Raw genomic sequence first — 19,306 nt, 5'->3', positions numbered from 1 at the left:
CCTCCCGCTGCTCTGCGTCCCTGTCACCCGTGTCCCCAGCTGTCCCCTGGTGTCCCCTGATGTCCCCAGGTGTCCCCTGGTGTCCCCAGGTGTCCCCTGATGTCCCCAGGTGTCACCAGGTGTCCCCAGGTGTCTCCTGGTGTCCCCAGGTGTCCCCAGCTGTCCCCAGGTGTCCCCTGGTGTCCCCAGGTGTCCCCAAGTGTCCCCAGGTGTCCCCTGGTGTCCCCAGCTGTCCCCAGGTGTCCCCAGGTGTCCCCAGGTGTCCCCAAGTGTCCCCAGGTGTCCCCAGGTGTCCCCAGGTGTTCCCAAGTGTCCCCAGGTGTCCCCAGGTGTCCCCTGGTGTCCCCAGCTGTCCCCTGATGTCCCCAGGTGTCCCCTGATGTCCCCTGGTGTCCCCAGGTGTCCCCAGGTGTCCCCAGGTGTCCCCTGGTATTCCCAGGTGTCCCCACGTGTCCCCAGGTGTCCCCTGGTGTCCCCAGGTGTCCCCTGGTGTCCCCAGCTGTCCCCTGATGTCCCCAGGTGTCCCCAGGTGTCCCCAGGTGTCCCCAGGTGTCCCCAGCTGTCCCCTGATGTCCCCAGGTGTCACCAGGTGTCCCCTGGTGTCCCCAGCTGTCCCCTGGTGTCCCCAGCTGTCCCCAGGTGTCCCCAGGTGTCCCCTGGTGTCCCCACGCTCCTGGTGGCCTCGGGAGCCTGTCCCGCTCCCCTCCTGTTCCCTGGAGGGGTGGGGACATGGATTTCATGGATTTGGGACAATCCTGAGATCCCTGAAGGGACGGCTCGGCCTGAGCACGGCCACCACACAGGAGCCCGGGTCACCCGTGTCCCCTGGTGTCCCCAGGTGTCCCCTGATGTCCCCTGATGTCCCCTGGTGTCCCCAGCTGTCCCCTGGTGTCCCCTGGTGTCCCCGCGCTCCTGGTGGCCCTGGGGGTCCCTCTCATCCTCCTCCACAGGTGGGGACACGGGTTTGGGGACAGCCCCTGCTCCCTGAAGTGCCACCCACCCCGGGGGAGATGCGACCCGTCCCAGCAGGCCGGGGTCACCCCGCGGGTGCCACCGCTGGGGACGGGGGGACAGGAGGGTCCCCATGGCTCTCCGAGGGGCTGCCCAGCCCTGCCCGGCTCCCGGCGCCAGCCCCGGGAAACGGGGACGTTTTCCAGCCTCTCCGGGCCATTGTTCAGCCGGATGAGCCCGAGAGGGGCGGCGGGACCCGGCTCTTCCTCCGGGCCCTTTCCCGGCTGCAGCCGCAGCTAAAAATACCCGGGAAGGACAAACCGGGAGCTGCGGCCCCGCCGGGAGCGGCCCGGGGCGATGGCAGGGACGGAACCGGCACCGGCGGCCCCGCCGGGAGCGGGACGGGGTGGGGAGCACCCCGGGCTCGATTCGGGGTGTCCCCTGCAGGGACACGGCGGCTGTGCCCCCCGGGAGCACCCCGAGCTCGATTTTGGGGTGTCCCCTGCAGGGACACGGCGGCTGTGCCCCCCGGGAGCACCCCGGGCTCGATTCGGGGTGTCCCCTGCAGGGACACGGCGGCTGTGCCCCCCGGGAGCACCCCGGGCTCGATTTTGGGGTGTCCCCTGCAGGGACACGGCGGCTGTGCCCCTCGGGAGCACCCCGGGCTCGATTCGGGGTGTCCCCTGCAGGGACACGGCGGCTGTGCCCCCCGGGAGCACCCCGGGCTCGATTTTGGGGTGTCCCCTGCAGGGACACGGCGGCTGTGCCCCCCGGGAGCACCCCGGGCTCGATTCGGGGTGTCCCCTGCAGGGACACGGCGGCTGTGCCCCCCGGGAGCACCCCGGGCTCGATTTTGGGGTGTCCCCTGCAGGGACACGGCGGCTGTGCCCCCCGGGAGCACCCCGGGCTCGATTCGGGGTGTCCCCTGCAGGGACACGGCGGCTGTGCCCCCCGGGAGCACCCCGGGCTCGATTTTGGGGTGTGGCTGTGCCCCCCCAGGTGCCTGTGCCCGTTTCCCCGCTCACCATCCCGGCTGGAACTTTCCGGGTGGGAATTCCCAAGGGATGGAGCAGCCCCCGGCCCTGGCAGGGCAGGGAGGGACGGCGCTGAGGGGACAGGGGGTGCTCTCCCCATCCCATTTCCACCCCAAAACGACCAAGCTCCCCCTTGTCCCCATCCCATTTCCACCCCAAAACGACCAAGCTCCTCCTTGTCCCCATGCCTCGGGCCACCTATGGGGACAGGGGACGGCGCTGAGGGGACAGGGGGTGCTCTCCCCATCCCATTTCTACCCCAAAACGACCAATCTCCCCCTTGTCCCCATCCCATTTCCATCCCAAAACGACCAATCTCCTCCTTGTCCCCATCCCATTTCCACCCCCAAACGACCAAGCTCCTCCTTTTCCCCATCCCTCCAGCCACGTGTGGGAACAGGGGACAGCGCTGAGGGGACAGGGGGTGCTGTCCCCATCCCATTTCCACCCCAAAACGACCAAGCTCCTCCTTGTCCCATGCCTCGGGCCACCTATGGGGACAGGGTACAGCACTGAGGGGACAGGGGGTGCTGTCCCTTCACGTTTTCCACCCCAAAACGACCGATCTCCCCCTTGTCCCCATCCCATTTCCACCCCAAAACGACCAAGCTCCTCCTTGTCCCCATCCCATTTCCACCCCAAAACGACCAAGCTCCTCCTTGTCCCCATGCCTCCAGCCACGTGTGGGAACAGGGGACAGCGCTGAGGGGACAGGGGGTGCTCTCCCCATCCCATTTCCACCCCAAAACGACCAAGCTCCTCCTTGTCCCCATGCCTCGAGCCACCTATGGGGACAGGGGACGGCGCTGAGGGGACAAGGGGGTGCTCTCCCCATCCCATTTCCACCCCAAAACGACCAAGCTCCTCCTTTTCCCCATCCCTCCAGCCACGTGTGGGAACAGGGGACGGCGCTGAGGGGACAGGGGGTGCTCTCCCCATCCCATTTCCACCCCAAAACGACCAATCTCCCCCTTGTCCCCATCCCATTTCCACCCCCAAACGACCAATCTCCCCCTTGTCCCCATCCCTCCAGCCACGTGTGGGGACAGGGTACAGCACTGAGGGGACAGGGGGTGCTGTCCCCATCCCATTTCCACCCCAAAACGACCAAGCTCCTCCTTGTCCCATGCCTCGGGCCACCTATGGGGACAGGGGACAGCGCTGAGGGGACAGGGGGTGCTGTCCCTTCACGTTTTCCATCCCAAAACGACCAATCTCCCCCTTGTCCCCATCCCATTTCCACCCCAAAACGACCAAGCTCCTCCTTGTCCCATGCCTCGGGCCACCTACCGCCCGCTCCCGGCAGGACCCGAGGCTGGCCCTGTCCCTGCTGCTGTCCCCCCGTGCCCGCGCCAGCTCCCGGCGCAGATCGTCCCCGTCCCTCCGCAGCCGCTGCCGCTGCCGCTGCAGCTCCTCCAGCCGCGCCCCGAGCTCCCGGCTCTCGTTGGCCGCCCGCTGCCGGCAGCCCCGGAGCTTGGCCAGGGCCTCGGAGCGCCGCGCCGCCACCGCCGCCGCCACCGTCACCGCCGCCACCAGCAGCAGCAGCGCCGCGCTCAGCCCCAGCACCTTCAGCGTGGCCCTGGGCACCGCGGGGTCCATGCCCGAGGGGACGGCGGGGACACGGGGGACAGCGGGGACACGGGGGGACAGGGGGGGACACGGGGGGACAGGGGGGGACAGCGGGGAGAGGACGGGACAGGAGGGGACAGCGGGGACACGGGGGACAGCGGGGACACGAGGGGACAGGAGGGGACAGGAGGGACAGGAGGGGACAGCGGGGACACGGGGGACAGCGGGGACACGGGGGACAGGAGGGACACGGGGGACAGGAGGGGACAGCGGGGAGAGGACGGGACAGCGGGACACGAGGGGACAGGAGGGGACAGCGGGGACACGGGGGACAGGAGCGGACAGCGGGGACACGGGGGGACAGGAGGGACAGCGGGGAGAGGACGGGACAGGAGGGGACAGCGGGGACACGGGGGGACAGGAGGGGACAGCGGGGACACGGGGGGACAGCGGGGACAGGAGGGACAGCGGGGACAGGAGGGAGAGGAGGGACAGGAGGGGACAGGAGGGAGAGGAGGGGACAGCAGGGACAGCAGGGACAACCGGGACAGAGGGGACAGCAGGGACAGGAGGGACAGCAGAGACAGAGGGGACAGCAGAGACAGAGGGGACAGCAGGGACCGGAGGGGACAGGAGGGACAGCAGGGACAGGAGGGGACAGGCGGAGCCACTCCGGCGGTGGCCGGGCCGGGATGTGGCGCTGGCACCGCCGCTGACGCTGTAATTGTCGCGCGTGGGCCGAGGGCTGCGCCGGGCCAGGCCCAGAATAGGTTTTGTTTGCGCTGGGCAGGGGACAGGGCTGTGCCCCAGCCGCGGGGACGAGCCGCGCTGACCTCGGTGACCTCGGTGACCGCCGCGGTGACCTCGGTGACCTCGGTGACCTCGGTGACCTCGGTGACCGCCGCGGTGACCTCGGTGACCTCGGTGACCTCGGTGACCGCCGCGGTCCCCGGCTGTCCCCAGCGCGGAGCTCCGCGTGCCCCGCAGCGAGAGAGCGCCAGAGTTTGCCAGGTTTTATCGAATTCGGTCAAAAATCAGGAACTGTGAGATACCTACGGCTCAGGGCAGCGCTGGGATGTCGCTGTCCCTGTCCCTGTCCCCCTGTCCCTGTCCCTGTCCCTGTCCCTGTCCTGTCCCTGTCCCTGTCCCTGTCCCCCTGTCCCTGTCCCTGTCCCTGTCCCCCTGTCCCTGTCCCTGTCCCTGTCCCTGTCCCTGTCCCTGTCCCTGTCCCTGTCCCTGTCCCTGTCCCCCTGTCCCATCCCTGTCCCTGTCCCTGTCCCGTCCCTGTCCCTGTCCCTGTCCCTGTCCCTGTCCCGGGATGGATTTGGGACATTCCCGGGCCGGATTTGGGGACATTCCCGGGATGGATTTGGGGACATTCCCGGGCTGGATTTGGGGACATTCCCGGGATGGATTTGGGACATTCCCGGGCCGGATTTGGGGACATTCCCGGGATGGATTTGGGGACATTCCCGGGATGGATTTGGGGACATTCCCGGGATGGATTTGGGACATTCCCGGGCCGGATTTGGGGACATTCCCGGGATGGATTTGGGACATTCCCGGGCCGGATTTGGGGACATTCCCGGGATGGATTTGGGGACATTCCCGGGATGGATTTGGGGACATTCCCGGGATGGATTTGGGACATTCCCGGGCTGGATTTGGGGACATTCCCGGGCATGTTTTGGGGACATTCCCGGGCTGGATTTGGGACATTCCCGGGATGGATTTGGGACATTCCCGGGCTGGATTTGGGGACATTCCCGGGCATGTTTTGGGGACATTCCCGGGATGGATTTGGGACATTCCCGGGATGGATTTGGGACATTCCCGGGCCGGATTTGGGGACATTCCCGGGATGGATTTGGGACATTCCCGGGCCGGATTTGGGGACATTCCCGCACTGGGATCCAGAGGAATCGGGTTGAATAATCCCAAAATTCAGGATTCCCCAATCCCGTGTGCCGGGACTGAATCAAGGGTCCAAAAGAATTGAAATAATTCAAAGTTCAGCCAGGAATGAAACAATTGGTGATAATTCAGAGTCCAGCCAGCACAGGAGCCATGTTCAATAATTCAGATTTTAGCCAGGACAGGAGCCATGTTCAATAATTCAGATTTTAGCCAGGACAGGAGCCATGTTAAATAATTCAGATTTTAGCCAGGACAGGAGCCATGTTCAATAATTCCGATTTCAGCCAGGACAGGAGCCATGTTCAATAATTCCGATTTCAGCCAGGACAGGAGCAATGTTGAATAATTCAGATTTTAGCCAGGACAGGAGCCATGTTCAATAATTCCAATTTCAGCCAGCACAGAAGCAATGTCCAATAATTCAGATTTTAGCCAGGACAGGAGCCATGTTCAATAATTCAGATTTTAGCCAGGACAGGAGCCATGTTCAATAATTCAGATTTTAGCCAGGACAGGAGCCATGTTCAATAATTCTGATTTTAGGTAGAACAGAAGCAACAGGGCACCCCAAACCGGGCACAGGCCAGGGATGTTTCTTCTCTGCCCATCCCAAAAATATCGAAAAAATATCCCAAAAAATACCCCAAAAATAGCTGCTCCACTTTCAGGACTTCTCCTTCATGTGACAGATTTTTCTAAAAAAGTCCCCCCACCCAAAAAAAAAAAAAAGAGAAAAACACCAAATATTTACCAGAATTTCCAGGCTTTTTTTTTTTTTTTTTTTTTTAAAGGATTATTTTTCCCTTTTATTTGGATGATTTTGAGGCGGATTTTCGCCATCTGGAGAATGAAAAGCCTCTGGCAGGGCCGGTGAAGTGTCAGCGAAAAGGCTTTAAAAATGTTGTTGTTATTATTATTTATGGGCTGGAGCGCCGGAGAGGGAAAGGAAGCCAAGAAAAGGTTCAAAAATAGCTGGAAAAAGAAAAAAAAAATAGAAAAAACAAGCCGGGATGTTTTTTCCAGAAGCGACTCGTTCTGAATGTTTGGGATGTGAAAGCTGCAAAAAATAAATCTAAAAAAATCCAAAAGAACCCCTGGAAAAGCAGAAATCTCTTGGGAAATCAGGAACTTTCCTGAGGAATTCCGCGTCGGGAAAAATCAAAAAGAAATCGGGGATCCCGCAGCCCCTCGGGCTGGTCCCAAAATCCCCGGAGCAGCTTCGGGAAGGGCGGAACGGGGGTCCCGGGGCCGGGGATTTGGGATCGGGGGTTTGGGATCGGGGTTTGGGATCGGGGGTTTGGGATCAGGGTTTGGGATCGGGATTTGGGATTGGGGGTTTGGGATCTGGGATTTGGGATTGGGGGTTTGGGATCGGGGTTTGGGATCGGGATTTGGGATCGGGGGTTTGGGATTGGGGGTTTGGGATCGGGGTTTGGGATTGGGGTTTGGGATCGGGATTTGGGATCGGGGGTTTGGGATTGGGGGTTTGGGATCTGGGATTTGGGATTGGGGGTTTGGGATTGGGGGTTTGGGATCTGGGATTTGGGATCGGGGGTTTGGGATCGGGGGTTTGGGATCGGGGGTTTGGGATTGGGGGTTTGTGGATTGGGGATTTTTGGGATCAGGGATTTTTGGGTTCAAGGCTTTTTGGGGTTCAAGGCTTTTTGGGATTGAGGCATTTAGGGAGTTGGGATTTTTGGGATTGAGGCTTTTAGGAATTTGGGATTTTTGGGATCTGGGATTTTTGGGATCAGGGATTTTCCCAGCTCCCGGCAGAGGGAAGGGCTGGAGCACAGCTGGATCCTCTTGGCCAGACGGGCTGGAATTCCACAGCTGGATCTGCTGGAATTCCACAGCTGGATCCTCTGGAATTCCACAGCTGGATCCTCTGGAATTCCACAGCTGGATCCGCTGGAATTCCACAGCTGGAGCCGCTGGAATTCCACAGCTGGATCCGCTGGAATTCCACAGCTGGAGCCGCTGGAATTCCACAGCTGGATCCTCTGGAATTCCACAGCAGGATCTGCTGGAATGCTCAGGGATTCCCTGATTTGGGGTCCCAGGGATGCTCATTTTGGGTCCCGGGGATGCTCATTTTGGGTCTCAGGGATGCTCAGTTTGGGTCTCAGGGATGCTCATTTTGGGTCCCGGGGATGCTCATTTTGGGTCCCGGGGATGCTCATTTTGGGTCCCGGGGATGCTCAGTTTGGGGGACAGGGCTGGAAAGGGGATCCCACTCCTTCCCTTCCCCTTTTCACCCCGTTCCCTCTCATCCTTTTCTTTTCTTTTTTTTTTTTTTTTTTTGGGTTTTTTGTGGGTTTTTCTCTATTTAGGGCCTTTCCAGCTGCTTCCTTTTGTCCTTTTCATTCAGACCCTGTCATTACATTTTCCATTCTTTCAAAGAAATATAAAAAAAACAAACCCAAAAGCGGCTTCCCAGGGGCCTTTTCCAGCTCCTTATTTCTGAAGGGAAGGGGTGGAATATCCCAAAATATTTTTTAAAATCCCCAAAAAATTCCATATAAATCCCGAACCTCCCCGGTTCCGCTTCCCTGTGGGGTTTTCAGGGGTTTTTGGGATGCTGTGGGAGGGGGAATATCCCAAAAAAGCCGCTCCGAGATCCCGACGTGCTGGCACATCCTCTTCCCATCTTTTTTTGGGATGCGGCCATCCCAAATTGCCGGGGCAGGCCGGGAGCTGCCGGCTCCGGGCTCCCGTTCCTTCCCCGCTTGGAACGGGGCCGGGATGGGGAGAAGAAGCAGCCGAGGTTTTCTCATCCCGTTTTTCCGCTCTGCCGGGATATTCCCAGCCCTGCTCCTGCCTCCCGGACCCTGCAGGGTTAAATCCGCCTCCGGCTCACCCCAATCCGCGGCCGGGACCCTTCGGGGCATCCCGGCTCCATCCCCACCCCGCATTCCAACAAAAGCCGGGGGAAATTGCGGCTTTTCCACCCAAACCCCGCAAAAATCCCCCCTGGATCCCGCATCCCACGGCTCGGTGTCCCCGGTGTGTCCCGGGGGTGTCCCGGGAGTGTCCCCGGTGTGTCCCGCGGTGTCCCGGGGGTGTCCCCGGTGTGTCCCGGGGGTGTCCCGGGAGTGTCCCCGGTGTGTCCCGGGGTGTCCCGGGAGTGTCCCCGGTGTGTCCCGGGGTGTCCCGGTGTGTCCCGGTGTGTCCCGGTGTGTCCCGGTGTGTCCCGGGGGTGTCCCGGGGGTGTCCCGGGACTGTCCCCGGTGTGTCCCGGGGTGTCCCCGGTGTGTCCCGGGGGTGTCCCGGGGGTGTCCCGGGGGTGTCCCGGCCGCTGCCACCGCGAGTTTCCCCCGCGTGTCCCTGGGGAGGGGCCGTGGAACCCGGTGGGGACAATTCCTGGAGCCCAGGGAAAAGCAGGATCCGGGGAAAAGCACGGCCCGAAATAGGGAGAATCCAGACCTAAGGAATTCCTGGGGATAAAGCAGGGATGAGGAAAATTCAGGGACAGGCGGGAGCCAGGGAAAAGGAGCACCCAGGAACGGGCAGCAGTCAGGAAAAGAGAATCTGGGATAGGGGAAATCCAGGATAAGGAGAATCTGGGATAAGGGAAATCCAGGATAAGGAGAATCCGGGTTAAGGATCACGCAGGGTAAGGAAAATGCGGGAGAAGGATCACGCAGGGTAAGGAGAACCCAGGGAAAAACAACAGCCAGGCTGGGGCCAGCCCAGGACAGGGAGCAGCCGGGCACGGGCAGCATCCAGATTTTGGGAGGGGGGTTGGGATGACACCTCGCCGTGGAATCTCAGCATTCCAGGTGCCTCCTCCCTTCGCTGGGATCGCGTCCCGCCGGGACCGCGCCGGGATTCGGCCGCTGCTCGGGCCAAGGAGCCCCCCCGCGCCCCCTTTGATCCCGCATCCAGCCAGAGAAAGGGTGGAAAAAAGGGTGGAAAAAAAGGTGGAAAAAAGGGTGGAAAAATGCCGCGCCGCGGCCAGGGCGGCTTGGAGAAGGGAAATGTTGTCCCGGCCCCGCCAGCGCCGCCTGTTCCATTACAGCATCCCCGGCTGGGACGGCGGGCGGGGACACCCAAAATATCCCCGCCGGGGACAGCCGGGGGGCCGGGCAGCGCGGAGCCGCCCCGCGGGGGTGCCCGGCCCGTGGCCCCGGCCCGCGGCGCCGGGGGCACCGGAGGGTCCCCCGGGCCCGTCTGCCACGTCCCGCTGGCACCGCGCCCCGCCCGGGGCCGCCGGCCCGGCTGAGCCCGGCCCGAGGCGAACAGGAGCGGCCGGGACGGGGCTGGGGACAGCGGGGACACCGGGGACACCGGGGACAGCGGGGACAGAGTGGGACAGGGCTGGGGACAGAGTGGGACAGGGCTGGGGACAGCGGGGACAGCGGGGGATACACGGGGGACAGCGGGGACACCGGGGACAGGGCTGGGGACAGCGGGGATAGCGGGGACAGCGGGACACCGGGGACAGCGGGGACAGCGGGGGACAGCGGGGGACACAGCGGGGACAGAGTGGGACAGGGCTGGGGACAGCGGGGACAGCGGGGATAGCGAGGACAGCGGGGACACCGGGGGATACACGAGGGACAGCGGGGACAGCGGGGACACCCGGGGATACACGGGGGACACCGGGGGATACACGAGGGACACCGGGGGACACGCGGGGCTGGGTCCCCCCGTCGCGGAGCAGCCCAGCAGCCAGACGGGTGTACAGGAATTGTATATTTTGTAATAAATAATGTACAAATCCGCCCGAGTCCGGGCCGCCGCGGTGCCGCGAGGGTGGCACCGGCCCCCGCGTGGGTGGGGGTGGCACCTCAAGGGAGGGAGTTTTATCCGCGCTGTCCTTGGGGTTTCCTCCCCAGAAAAATCCCGGTTTTGTGGGATTCGGGGCTGAAATCAGCGCCGCCAGCTCCCGGCGCGGGCCCACCAGGGCTCCGCCGGTGGCACCGGGCAAAGCACCGGGCGGGGACCCCCTTGCCATGCTCGCCCCGTCCCCGGCTCGCTCCCACCTCCTCTTTTATTCCTTTTGTTTCGATCCCGTCCGCGGCGCCTCCGGCACCGCCAGCGCGGGGCTGAGCACCCAGAGGAGGCAGCGACAGCACCGGGGGGCGGCGGGACCCCTCCCCACGCCGCCGCCGCCCCCGACCCCCGGTGCCCCCCGGTCCTTCGGGCGTTATAAATGAGCGCGGCCAAAAGCGACGGGGAAGGGGCGACAAAGCCGAGCCGGGGAGGGGGCGGACGGGGCTCAGGGCCGTCCCCGCGGCCGGGCCGGGCTCCGCTGGCCGCCGGGGGCCCGGCGGGTGGGCCCGGGGGCTCCGGAGGCGAAGTCCATCACCTCGGGGGGAGCGCGGCGCAGCTCGGAGCGCCCCATCTCCCTGCGGATGTCGGCCAGCGCCTCGGCCGGGGCGCTCAGCAGGCGCTGGAAGAGGCTCTCCCCGCCCGGCGGCCGCTCCTGGCACTCGAAGGTGACGGCCGTGCCCTCGCCCGCCCGCATCTCCCTGGAGAAGCCGTCCGAGGTGCCCGCGAAGCAGCGGCCGATGGCGATCTCCTTGGCCAGCCGCGGGCTCTGGTCCGTCACGGTGTAGATGCCGTAGTTGTGGCCCAGCGGGTCCAGCGGGGCCAGCATGGAGAAGGCGCCGGTGTGGTTGTTGTCGGCCAGCGGCGGGTGGCGGCTCAGGTAGTCCCGCAGCAGCGCGTTGACGGCCGTGCGGCGGCAGCTGCCCTGCGGCGCGACGGACACCAGGGTCCTGTCGGTCAGGCTCTGGTCGAAGAGCATCCCGCCGCACTTGAACTCCACGCAGGCCGCCGAGGCGTTGTCCAGCAGCGGGTCCCGCACGCTCCGGCTGTCCCGCAGCCCGTAGAGCTGGCCCCGGGTGCGGGGGTGGCTGCCCCCGGCGTTCCGCGACCTCACCATGTACTCCCGCGGCCCCTCCAGCCGCACCTTGATGAAGCACGCCCGGAACTCCTGCGGGTTGGGCCACCACGCCAGGTAGTCGCCGGTCCACGAGGCGACGTCGCTCTCGCTGAAGGGCACCACGTTGTACTCGTACTTGTCCACCTCCACGCGGTAGAAGCGCAGGTGGTTGGCGCCCACCGGCGCCTCCTCGCACCGCCGCAGGCTCCGGTAGGAGTAGACGGGGCCGTTGCTCTCGTCCGCGTCGCCGGGGTCGGGCTTGGCCACGTTGATCTGGAACGCCGTCTTCTTCAGCGCCGCGTCCTCGTGGTCCGAGCGCCGGTAGCCCAGCTTGGCCAGGTAGGGCTGCGCCACCCCCACGGCGCCGGGGTCGAGCGTGGGGCTGGAGGGCACGGCTTCCAGCTCCTCGCCGCCCAGCGTGGCCGTGAGCAGGGCCGCGTAGGCGTCGGGGCGCCGCGCGTCGCAGAAGGCGGGCAGGCAGGCGCCGTTGGGGCCCGTGACCGCGCTGTCGAAGCGGCCCCAGGCCCGCGGGTTGCTGGGGAAGCCGGGCCGCGGCTCCAGGTTGATGAGGCTGACCACCACCCCCTCCAGCTGCTCGTAGGGGTGGAACTTCTCGTTGCTGTAGGCCCTGACCTTGACGAAGCAGCGGCGGTCCTCGGGCACGTCCAGGTTGAAGAGGCGCCGCTCGCGGATCTCCAGGTTGCCCACCAGGAAGGTCCTCTCCTCCCTCTTGCCCCGGCCGCCCCCGGCCGGCCGCAGCACCCCCTCCTCCTCCCACAGGCCGCTCTCGGGGTTCAGGGACCACAGCTTCATCTTCTGCAGGTGCTCGGGCACCCGCACCTGCGCCGCGTCCATCCTCACCTGCACCGGCCCCGCCTGCAGCGCCGCGCCGCCGTCGCCTTCGCGGAAATCCACGGCGAACATGCCGTAGGTGCGCAGGGGGACGATCTCCCCCTCGGCGTCGGCGAAGCTCAGGTCGCTGGAGGCGGCGCCGGCCGTGGCCACGTCCCGGGGGTCCACGAAGGTGACGCTGGCCTTGACCGTGCCGTTGAAGACCTCCCCGGACGGCCGCAGGAAGGCCCCGGCCGGCAGCAGCAGCTCCCCGACGGGCTCGCGGCCGCCGGCCTCCCCCAGCGGGATGGCGTTGCTCCGGCCGCCGTCCAGCTCCACCGGCTCCTTCTTGCGCAGCATCTTCACCTCGTGGTACACGGCTCCTCCGCGCCGGTCGAAGGGCAGCACCTTGACGGCGTCCACCAAGCGCTGCCGGCTGTCCACGAAGCGAGCCACCAGGCGCCGCGTGCCGGGCGGCACCTCGATGGTGAAGGAGCCCCGGTAGCCGGTGAAGCCCACCTTCGTGGCCCCCAGGAAGATGTGGCCGAAGCGCAGCGGCTCTCCGGTGTCGGCCGCCGTCACCCGGCCCTGCACCAGCGCGCGGGGCCGGGCGCAGGGCCCGCAGCCGCACTCGGCCACCACCTTGAGCGGCAGCGCGGCGCCGGCGCACGGCACCCGCCGCAGCTCCATCCTGCGCACCCCGCAGCAGCGCCCCGGCCCGCCGCCGCACCCCGAGGCCTCCGCGGGGCCGCCGGGGCACGGCGAGCCCGGGCAGCGCCCCACGTTGTAGTAGCGGGAGCCGCTGGCGTCCTGCGGGCACTCGCTGGGCAGCTCCACCAGGCTGGGCTCCGGCTCCGGCCGGCAGCTCTGCTGGCCCTGGGCTGGGGGCACGGAGCGGGGGCATCAGAGGGGCACGGGGCGGGGGTCCCGCCGCCCCCGAGGCGCCCCCCGCGCTCGCTCACCCAGCACGGTGAGCTGTGCGGGCGCCGAGCGGATGGCGCCCGCCTCGGAGCTGGCCTTGCAGTGGTAGGTGCCAGCCTGCTCCGGTGCCAGCCCCCGCAGCGCCAGGCGGCCGCGGCTGCGCTCAGCGCTCCCCTGCAGCAGCGTCCCGTTGTGGTACCTGCGGCGACAGGAGACAGGCGACAGGTGACAGGGGACAGGGGACAGGGGACAGGCGACAGGTGACAGGGGACAGGTGACAGGTGACAGGTGACAGGGGACAGGGGACAGGCGACAGGTGACAGGGGACAGGGGACAGGGGATAGGCGACAGGAGACAGGAGACAGGGGACAGGGGACAGGAGACAGGGGACAGGGGACAGGGGACAGGGGATAGGGGACAGGGGACAGGTGACAGGAGACAGGGGATAGGGGACAGGTGACAGGGGACAGGGGACAGGAGACAGGGGACAGGAGACAGGAGACAGGGGACAGGGGACAGGGGACAGGGGACAGGTGACAGGGGACAGGGGACAGGGGACAGGCGACAGGCGACAGGCGACAGGTGACAGGGGACAGGGGACAGGGGACAGGCAACAGGAGACAGGGGACAGGAGACAGGAGACAGGAGACAGGCGACAGGCAACAGGTGACAGGGGACAGGGGATAGGCGACAGGAGACAGGAGACAGGGGACAGGAGACAGGAGACAGGAGACAGGAGATACGAGACAGGAGACAGGCGACAGGCGACAGGCGACAGGCGACAGGCGACAGGAGACAGGAGACAGGAGACAGGAGACAGGCGACAGGCGACAGGCGACAGGCGACAGGCGACAGGCTCAGCGCGGACCCCGCCGCCGTGCCCGCCGTGCCCGTCGTGCCCGCCGTGCCCGCCGTGCCCGCCGTGCCCGCTCACCAGTAATACTTGTGGGGCGCGGGGGTGCCCGAGGCTTCGCAGCAGAAGGTCACGTCCTGCCCGGCCTCCCGCACCCTGTCCGCGGGCTGCAGCACCATGTAGGGCTTCTCTGCGAAGCGCCGAGAGGGGCAGCGAGCCATGGGCACCCCCGGCTCGGCCCCGAGGCTGCCCCCGAGCCCCCCGCGCCCTCTCACCGAGCCGCCGCAGCCTCAGGGGCGCCACGGCCGCGCCCGAGCCCTCGGTGCCGGTGGGCGCCAGCGCCGGGGCGAAGCCGTCGCGGTGGGCGCTGAGGTTGGCGGCGGGGCCCGGGCACGGCCCCGAGGCCGTGAAGCGGCCCCGGGCATCGCCGCGGGCCAGCGGCACCGGCGGGCGGCCCGGGCAGCCCGCGGGCGGCCCCGCGGAGCGGGCACCGGGCGCGCCGCCCGGGCACGGCGGGCCGGGACATCTCTGCGCCTCGCTGGCACGGCCGGGGCACGGGCGGCTCCCGGCGCCCCGGCAGCTCCGGCGCCGGACGCGCTTCCCCGAGCGGCCGCAGCTGCGGGAGCACGGACCCCAGGCGCCCCACTCCGTCCAGCCGGGCTCTGCGGGGACATCGCCGCGGGAACCGGGGGCCCCTCAGCCCCGGCCTGGGGGGGCCCCGATCACCCCCCGGTCACGGACCGGGACGGGGGTTCAGGTCCTTGGAGAGATCCCCGTGCTTGGCGCACCCAGCGCCACCCCAATGCCACCCCGGGGCCACCCCAGGGACACCCCAGGGACACCCCAGAGCCACCCCAGTGTCACCCCAGGGCCACCCCAGGGACACCCCAGAGCCACCCCAGAGCCACCCCAGTGTCACCCCAGCGCCACCCCAATGCCACCCCAGAGCCACCCCAGTGTCACCCCAGAGCCACCCCAGAGCCACCCCAGAGCCACCCCAATGCCACCCCGGGGACACCCCAGAGCCACCCCAGTGTCACCCCAGAGCCACCCCAGGGCCACCCCAGGGCCACCCCCAGCAGCGACTCCGTGGCCACCCCGTGTCCCTGGCAACACCCAGGCACAGGTGGGTGGCACGGCGGGGTTCAGGTGCCACCCCCAGCCCGTGTCCCCTCCTGGCAGCCCCTGGGGACAGGTGGGTGGCACGGGGGGCTGGCGGTGCCTACCTGGGCAGGGCCCGGCGCCGCAGGGCCGGCGCTCGGTGGCCTCGCCCTGGCACCGGGGCTCCGGGGGCGCGGCCGGGCCGGGGGCGCCGCGGCAGCGCCGGGAGCGGCTCTGGGTGCCGCGGGTGCCGCAGGCGCTGCGCGAGCAGGGGCTCCACGGGGACCAGGGCGACCAGGAAGGGTGATCTGCGGGAGACTGGGGGTGACCGGGAGCGACTGGGATGGACTGGGATGGACTGGGACTGACTGGGAGTGACCGGGACTGACTGGGAGTGACCGGGAGTGACTGGGACTGACCGGGAGCAACTGTGACTGACTGGGATGGACTGGGAGTGACTGGGAGTGACTGGGAGTGACTGGGAGTGACCGGGAGTGACTGGGAGTGACTGGGAGTGACTGGGATGGACTGGGAGTGACCGGGAGTGACTGGGAGTGACTGGGATGGACTGGGAGTGACTGGGACTGACTGGGACTGACTGGGAGTGACTGGGAGCGACTGGGATGGACTGGGAGTGACTGGGATGAACTGGGAGTAACTGGGAGTAGCACTGGGAGTGACTGGGAGTGACTGGACACGGCAGCCCAGGGGTTAAAGGGGCACGCGCCACCCCCATCCCGCAGCCCAGGGGGGACACGGGTGGGACACGGGTGGGGTTCAGAGGAGATCCAGGTGTGCCCCAGGTGTGCCCCAGGTGGAATACAGGTGTGCCAGGTACCCCCGGTACCCCCAGCTGCCCCCGGTGCCCCCCGGTACCCCCGGTACCCCCGGTACCCCGCGGTACCCCCAGCTGCCCCCGGTGCCCCCCGGTACCCCCGGTACCCCAGACACCTCCGGTGCCCTGGCTCACCCAGCTGCCCCCCGGTGCCCCCGGTGCCCCCCGGTGCCCCCGGTACCCCCGGTACCCCCAGCTGCCCCGGTGCCCCGGCTCACCGGGCGGGCACAGGAAGCGCAGGCGGTAGCTGGCGCAGGCCGTGCCCGGTGGCGGCGGGCGGGTTGGGCAGCGGGGGCCGCCGGTGGGGCTGGCACCGAGCCCCGGGGCCGCCGCCCGGCCGCCGCTGCGCGCCTCGATGGCCGCGGGCCGGGCGCACGGGCGGGCACCGAGCCGGGCCCTGCCCGCCACCGGGGCCCGCCCGGCACCGGCACCGCCGGGGTGCGCGATGCTGAACCACGGGCTCCACACCGGGCCTTCACCTGAGAGGGACGGGGGACGGATGGGACAGGGGGACAGCGGGGACGGGGCTGGGGACAGCGGGGATGGGGCTGGGGACAGCGGGGACAGCGGGGACGGGGCTGGGGACAGCGGGGACGGGGCTGGGGACAGCGGGGACGGGGCTGGGGACAGCGGGGACAGCGGGGACGGGGCTGGGGACAGCGGGGACAGCGGGGACAGGGCTGGGGACAGCGGGGACGGGGCTGGGGACAGCGGGGACGGGGCTGGGGACAGCGGGGACAGGGCTGGGGACAGCGGGGACAGCGGGGACGGGGCTGGGGACAGCGGGGACGGGGCTGGGGACAGCGGGGACGGATGGGGAGAGGGCTGGGGATGGTTTGGGACACGCTGGGGATGGTTTGGGACACTCTGGGGATGGTTTGGGACACGCTGGGGATGGGTTGGGACACTCTGGGGATGGTTTGGGACACTCCGGGGATGGTTTGGGACACTCCGGGGATGGTTTGGGACACTCCGGGGATGGTTTGGGACACTCTGGGGATGGTTTGGAACACTCCGGGGATGGGTTGGGACACTCCGGGGACACGGGAGGCAGACGCTGAGGGGCAGCTGGGACGGGGATGGGCAGTGGGGCAGTGGGAGGGACGCGGGGCGGGGCTGTGGGGACACGGAGAGGGGACAGGGGACACAGCCCACCCTGTGGGGACACGGAGAGGGGACAGGGGTGACCCCAGGGGACAGGGCAGGGTCATGCGGGGGGTGGCACAGGCTGGGACACGCAGGGGACACGGTGGCACCTGCCGTGCCCAGGTCCGGCTCCTCCGGGGCTCCCCAGCGCTGCCCGGCCGTGCCAGCCTCGCCCGGCTCCGCCTGCCGCTCCAGCGGGGCCGGCTCTTCCCCGGGACCCCGCGACTCCAGAGGGGCCGGCTGGGACACCTCTGTCCCTGTCACCCGCGGGTGGCACCCCGGGGTCACCTTGGGCACCCCGTGGCCACCACCCCTGCTCCAGCAGCCACCCCGTGGTGGGGGGACCGACCCTGCACCCCCTGTCCCGTCCCTGTCCCTGTTCCAATCCCAATTCCCAAACCACAACCCTCAAACTCCAAGCCCAAACCCCAAACCTCAAAAACCCCAAATCCAATCCCCAAGCCCTTAACTCCAATTCCCAAACCCCAAATACAGCAATTCCCAAACCCCAAACCCAAATCCCAAAAATCCAAACCCCCAAACTCCAATTCCCAAACCCCAAAAACCCCAAACACAAAAACCCCCAAACCCCAAAAATCCAAATCCCCAAACTCCAATTCCCAAACCCCAAAAACCCCAAACCCCAAAAACACAAACCCCGAAACTCCAATTCCCAAACCCCAAACCCCAAAAACCCCAAAAACCCCAAACCCTAGAAACCCCAAACCCCCCAAACCCCAAAAACCCAAACCCCCAAAACTCCAATAACCCCAAAAACCCCAAAACCCAAACCCCCAAAAACCCCCAAAACCCCCAAACCCCCAAAAACCCAAAAAAACCCCAAAACCCCCCAAACCCCCCAAACCCCAACCCCTTACCTGCTCCCAGCGCCGGTGCCGCCAGCATCGCCAGCTGTGCCAGCAAGCATGCCAGGCGTGCCAGGCGTGCCAGGCGTGCCAGCGGTGTCAGCCGTGCCATCTGTGCCGTCTGTACCACCCGTGCCACCCGTGCCAGCTGTGCCAGCTGTGCCAGCTGTGCCAGCTGTGCCACCCGTGCCGGTGTCCCGCGCCGCGGCCGCGCGGGCTCCGAGCGCCGCCGCCGGGGCCGGGCCGGTTTTTATGCGCCGGGAGCGGGGCCGGAGCCGCGCCAGGAACGGGCCCGGCCCGGGCAGCGCCCGCGGCTCCTCCGCGCGGAGCCCCCGCGGCTGCGGAAACCGGAGACGGCGGGAATGCGGCGGGAGGGAGCGAAAACACGGCGGGGAAAGACGGGGGATAATGGAAATCCGGGGGAAATGAGAATACGGGAGGAGTGGAAATCCAGGGGAAATAATGGAAATCCAGGGGGAGTGAAAATACAGGGGAAATGAAAATACAGGGGGGGAATAATGGAAATCCAGGGGGAGTGAAAATACGGGAGGAATGGAAATCCAGGGGAAATGAAAATCCAGGGGAAATGAAAATACAGGGGGGGAATAATGAAAATACAGGGGAAATACAGGGGAATGAAAATACAGGGGAAATGAAAATACAGGGGAAATGAAAATACAGGGGAATGAAAATACAGGGGAATGAAAATACAGGGGGGAAATAATGAAAATACAGGGGAAATGAAAATACAGGGGAATGAAAATACAGGGGAAATGAAAATACAGGGGAAATGAAACTACAGGGGGAGTGAAAATACAGGGGGGAAATGCAAGGGAAATAAAAAATACAGGGGGAAAATGTGAGGGAAATGAAAGTATGAGGGAAAGGGAAATACAGGGAAAAGGGGAAGTTCAGGGAAAAGGGAAATATGGGGAAAATAAAACTATGGGGAAAAGAAAAGGATGGGGGAAAGGGAAATACGGGGGAAATAAAAATATGGGGAAATAAAACTATGGGGAAAAGAAAAATACTGGGGAAATAAAAATACAGGAAAAAATAATACTGGGATGGACTGGGAGGGAGTGGGAGGAACTGGGGGGAACTGGGAGCCCCCATCTCCCTCCCAAATTCCCCCAATCCCCCCCACGGGCCTCACTCACCCCAAATCCATGGAAATCTGGGAATGCGCTCGGGTTTGGGGGCACCGGGAATTGCTGGGGGAGATTTGGGACCAACGAGGAACCCCAAACCGACCCCAGTGACCCCAAAACCGACCCCACTGACCCCCAAACTGACCTGTGACCCAAAACCTCCCCCACTGACCCCCAAACCGCCCCCAGTGACCCAAAACCGCCCCCAGTGACCCCAAAACCTCCCCCACTGACCCCC

The 19,306-nt window shown here is 66.1% G+C and overlaps 1 protein-coding gene across 1 annotated transcript; it reads right to left on the bottom strand.

The window, feature by feature from the left end:
* Positions 1-10,695: 10,695 nt before the first annotated feature.
* Positions 10,696-17,979, bottom strand: CILP2 (cartilage intermediate layer protein 2). The gene is made up of 8 exons (XM_077788747.1): positions 17,930-17,979; positions 17,162-17,364; positions 16,124-16,384; positions 15,196-15,378; positions 14,245-14,631; positions 14,051-14,159; positions 13,158-13,315; positions 10,696-13,076 (listed from the first exon to the last, which is right to left on the bottom strand). Exons 1-8 carry the CDS (start codon positions 17,977-17,979, stop codon positions 10,696-10,698), a joined length of 3,732 nt encoding a protein of 1,243 aa, XP_077644873.1.
* Positions 17,980-19,306: the final 1,327 nt, after the last annotated feature.

The sequence above is a fragment of the Lonchura striata genome, chromosome 28, assembly GCF_046129695.1.
Source record: "Lonchura striata isolate bLonStr1 chromosome 28, bLonStr1.mat, whole genome shotgun sequence".
Taxonomy (NCBI): domain Eukaryota; kingdom Metazoa; phylum Chordata; class Aves; order Passeriformes; family Estrildidae; genus Lonchura; species Lonchura striata.
This window is presented reverse-complemented; position numbering and strand designations above follow the sequence as displayed.

Excerpts from the sequence above, each read along its gene's own strand:
- CILP2 (XM_077788747.1), bottom strand. The coding sequence starts at position 17,979 with ATGCTTGCTGGCACAGCTGGCGATGCTGGCGGCACCGGCGCTGGGAGC. Across the intron at positions 13,316-14,050 it reads GCGCCCCACAAGTATTACTG|GTACCACAACGGGACGCTGC; the intron begins GTGAGCGGGCAC and ends CTGTCGCCGCAG. Across the intron at positions 13,077-13,157 it reads CGCACAGCTCACCGTGCTGG|CCCAGGGCCAGCAGAGCTGC; the intron begins GTGAGCGAGCGC and ends CCGTGCCCCCAG.